Source organism: Solanum pennellii, chromosome 5 (assembly GCF_001406875.1).
Source record: "Solanum pennellii chromosome 5, SPENNV200".
NCBI classification, from domain to species: domain Eukaryota; kingdom Viridiplantae; phylum Streptophyta; class Magnoliopsida; order Solanales; family Solanaceae; genus Solanum; species Solanum pennellii.
In genome coordinates, this window is record NC_028641.1 from 69,129,875 (window position 1) to 69,134,743 (window position 4,869).

At 33.6% G+C, this 4,869-nt stretch overlaps 1 protein-coding gene across 1 annotated transcript; it reads left to right on the forward strand.

Annotated features, from left to right (window-relative positions):
* The first annotated feature begins 1,786 nt into the window (after positions 1–1,786).
* Positions 1,787–3,449, forward strand: LOC107019684 (protein UNUSUAL FLORAL ORGANS-like). Its single transcript, XM_027917360.1, has one exon. It carries the CDS (start codon positions 2,790–2,792, stop codon positions 3,201–3,203), a length of 414 nt encoding a protein of 137 aa, XP_027773161.1. The 5' UTR covers positions 1,787–2,789; the 3' UTR covers positions 3,204–3,449.
* Positions 3,450–4,869: the final 1,420 nt, after the last annotated feature.

The window sequence follows — 4,869 nt, forward strand, 5'->3', positions numbered from 1 at the left end:
CCTATTATCATGTGGGAATTGTGGATATCCAGATGTTGAGTTAAGTATGAATATGAAATCCTCTCGATGCATAAATTTACCAATTTGATCAACCTCATTATCATCCAACACTGCAAACTTCAATTATCTAAAATTTCCTTCCCCGATGATTGGCCCAACTTTATTCACCTTTTGGGTATTAAATTGATGGAGACCATCTCTAATCCTGTCAAATGAGAAAAACCCCTACTTCCTTTTGTCAAACTTAATACTGATGTTTCATGCATAGAAGGAGATTGCAGAGGAGGAGGGATAGTAAGAGACAAGGAAGGCAAGGTGATTACGGTGTTTCGTGTACCTTTTGGGGAGAGGTGATAGCAACTGTGCAGAAGACAATGCGCTCTTGTTTGGTCTTGGTTACCCTAGGATCATAGGGGAAATTGATTCCCTCTTACTTTAGAACTGTAGTCAGGGCACCTAGCAAAGCTCTTGGAAAATTGAAGACACAATTAGCAAGATCAAGTTTTTGCTGGACACTCACCATATCCATACCAATCACTGTATGAGAGAAGCACAATCTAGTGTCCTTGAGCCATAAGAGTGGAAACAATTGTATATACACTAACTATAGCTCTTTACCTAGAAAAATCATAGGCTTAGTTAACATCGACATATGGCAATTACCATCTTTTAGAGTCAGGAGGAGAAATCATGGTGTTATCATCTTTGATCCGCCATGAAAAGATAATTTCATTGTCACTTGTCTCAGCCCAATCTTTTTCTTAGTAGCCTAAAAAGCTTACAAATACAACTTATACTGAAGAAGGCTATGCATAGTCCTCCTTCTTCCTATGTATTCTCTTCGATAGTGGCAATACAATCATGACTCTTTTTGTTTTAAAATAAAAAAATTGACATTGTTGTAAAAACTAAAATGACCAATAAAAATAGAAAGACAAGAAATTAGAGTTTTTCTTATTATTCCAAGTCTTCAAGTGTATACAATATGAATCCTTATGCATAAAAGTGTAACAAGAGGCATACAAAAGGTTAGTCATAAACATGACATTAACATGAATATAATGGAGGAGGTTATGAAAGTGAAAGGTTACAAGAATAATGATTATAAGGTTGGAGGTTATGGAGGTTATGGTTATCTTCATAATGGAAGAAAGTAATAGAGATAATGGGTGAGTAACTTCTTGGTGTAGTGGACATCCACAATATAATAGTTTATAATACTCCTCCTTGGATGTCTATAGATAATATGCCTCATTAAAATCTTATGTCTAGGTTTTTCAATATCGTAAATCTGATGATATTCACATAATACCTTACCTTTAATTTTTAATACCTTATCAATATATCAACACATAAATCATAATATGATAATAATAATAAGGAAAAAAATAGCGAAATAAATTACTAACAAAATCACAAACAAATCTATTGTTTCAAACCTTACTTTGATATGCCATATATTTCCATGTTCTACTTTAGTCATTATTGACTAATCATTACATAATGATTGGTAAATTCCTTTTCTCCATTAAAAAGAAGGCTTATACAGTAAATCAATTTTCAATTGTTCAAACTTAAAACCCACTTAATTGTTTTTTTTTCACTAACAATCAACTATACTAATATAACAAAATAATGATAGGATATCCATCATATATATATATATATACTAGATAGAGCATGGCCGTGCAAAGCACGGCCCAACATTAAAGGATCATTATTTCAAAAACCTTAATGCATTATATAAAAGATCTGATTTTCACATTAGTGAATTAAGCACCCCCTTTGTACATTACACGAATCTCTAATGTTTTACTTGTCACCATATATAATGAGTAAATATTTTGTTCTAATTTATATGTAATGAATACTCACCAATTAGCCTAGGGTGTTGTTAGTTGATTCAACTTTCATACATTAATTTTTTCAACAATCTCCATAGGCCTGTGTCACCTCGCCCTTTTCTTTCGATGTACTTGTCTTGTCCATGCAAATATCCATGGAATTGCACGGAGTTGACCGATTCCACCTGAACTATTTCTCCTTGTTGGACGGCTACCAATGTTGAGATATCCTAGCTCAGCCTGAGGTGTTGCTTCACTGAAATGATACATGTATCCATCACTCCACCAACCAAAAAATATATGAAAAAACAAAGGCTGCCAAAATTCCTATATAAACTCCTAAAACAAACCAAGAATCCAAAAGACAAACAGAGAAGCCAAAAAAGAGACTTTCCCTTCTAGTTTTGCTTACTTTTCTGCCAAACAATTCATATCTCTTTCCTCATTAGTGAAAAACTCCACCTCCTTAACTCACATGTCCACTGAATTTGAGAAACATAAAAGATTAAAAATAACCTTAACTTTCCTTTTTACAACTCCCCTAGCTTCAAACTCAAAATCCCTTTTAGTATTATCTCCAATTATACTCTAAAAATGGAAGCTTTTCATCATCCCCCTATTAGCTTTCACTTTCCCTATGCTTTTCCTATCCCAACACCAACAACCAATTTTCTTGGAACTCCAAATTCATCATCAATTAATGGAATGATCATCAACACTTGGATGGATAGTAGAATTTGGAGTAGACTTCCACATAGACTTATTGATAGAATCATTGCTTTTCTACCACCACCTGCTTTCTTTAGAGCTAGAGTTGTTTGTAAGAGATTCTATGGACTTATTTAGTCTACACATTTTCTTGAATTGTACTTGCAAGTTTCACCTAAGAGGAACTGGTTCATTTTCTTTAAACAAAAAGTACCAAGAAACAACATTTACAAGAACATGAAAAATAGTAGTGACTCTGGAGTTTGTTCTGTTGAAGGTTACTTGTTTGATCCTGATAATCTTTGTTGGTATCGGCTTTCTTTTGCTCTAATCCCACAAGGGTTTTCTCCTGTTTCATCTTCTGGTGGATTAATTTGCTTTGTTTCTGATGAATCTGGATCAAAAAACATTCTTTTATGTAATCCACTTGTAGGATCCATAATTCCCCTGCCTCCAACTTTAAGGCTTAGGCTTTTTCCTTCTATTGGTTTAACTATAACCAACACATCTATTGATATAGCTGTAGCTGGAGATGACTTGATATCACCTTATGCTGTTAAAAACTTAACTACAGAGTCATTTCATATTGATGGTAATGGATTTTACTCAATGGTGTACAACTTCAACACTTCCAAGATTATGCAGTTTTGAATCAGGCAAAATGGTGCATGTACACAAAACAAAAACTAAAGGCACAATGATTGAAACTATTGAAAGCAGCTGAAAAATTGAACATGAACAATAAACCCCATATGGAATAAGAAGTGGTCAACGAAAGATAAAATTGGGGAACATTTTTAATGTACTTTCAATTTTGAAGAAAACAAAGAAACAATATGAAGAAAATTACGTTGAAGTCTAGAACAATGTTGGATAAAGGATGTATGCTATAGTATTTTTAATAATTGTATCTATCAAATAACATGTGTTATAGTTCAACTCCAACATATGATATTATTGTGTAACCATGTGAATTTGCGAAAGCTTAGACAAAAAAGGAATAGAGATATTCGGTTTCAACACTGCAATGGAAATATGAGTGTCAAGCAACAAATAGTACCCACACTCTTTTCCTACATAACAATAAGGGAATAAAGCAGTTTAATAACATGTCATGGTTTCCATGGGCATTTCAAGTTTTTCCTGTGTTTCCACAAAATCAGTTATCAAACATTTTCGCTAAGCAGTGGCCCTGTGTCAGTATTTATTTGAGATATCATTTATTCGATGATCTCTAAGCGCTAGTCCTCCCATGCTATTTGTAGGAAATTTCGCTTATCAATTTCAAAAGCTTTGGAAGTAATCACCCCTCTCCCCAAATCACACAGAGATAGAGAGAACAGAACTCCCGAGTGGAATCAAATCAATCAATATCCAAATTTAACTAAAGAGAGACCTTACATTCAACTTTCTCTAAATTCCACAAAGCAAATTAACAAAATTCAACCCAAACGGCAAGTTACACTATAACACAAATTATGCCTATAAAACAAAGAAGAATAAATCATGGATTTAGAAGGATAACAAGTCCTCCACGTCAAAACTCACAAGTAACAATATTCCAACTAACACTATCAAATATAGCAAGAGAAAAGATTTAACCTAAAAGTGTAAAATCCTACTGCTTTACCTGCCTTAAATTTGAGAGAGACTACTGTAAATTAAAAAACTTGACTTTTCAAGGGAGGTGCTAACTACTTCTCAAATCACTTTGCCATATGTGAGAGAGCACAATATGTTCAACCGCATCCACGAAATCAACTACGAAAACGTCAATGCAATAAGGGGAAGAAACTCCAAGCCAAACCCAGAAGAACCCAAGAAATTGATTCCGATGACAACCCCATGCATGAACGGAGGAAGTTCAAAAGAATTCTGAGGAAAAAAATTCAAAGCCCAAATTAATTACTGCATGTGACAAAACACAACAAAAATCTGAAACAGAAATCCAAAATAAAACACGGAAACATCAATAACATGGAAAGAGAAGCAAATTTTCACACACCCAGATCAAATTTGATATATTCATACACCTAAATTTGATTGTCGAACTTCAATTTTGAAGAAAAGAAAGATGATAGAAAAAAAAAACTCAATGAAAACATGGAAGAGTCATACCTGGATGAAATGCTGAAGAATCTTGTTGTGCACTGAATTGATGAAGACACAAAGTGAGGTGTAAATTGATGGTACATGAGGAAGACATGTAGTTTTAATAGGCAAGTGAAGAGACAGAAATACCCTTGACAGCAATGAAACAGGCATGTTGAACAAGCATTTTCTAATATAAGAGAATATATATATATATATATATATA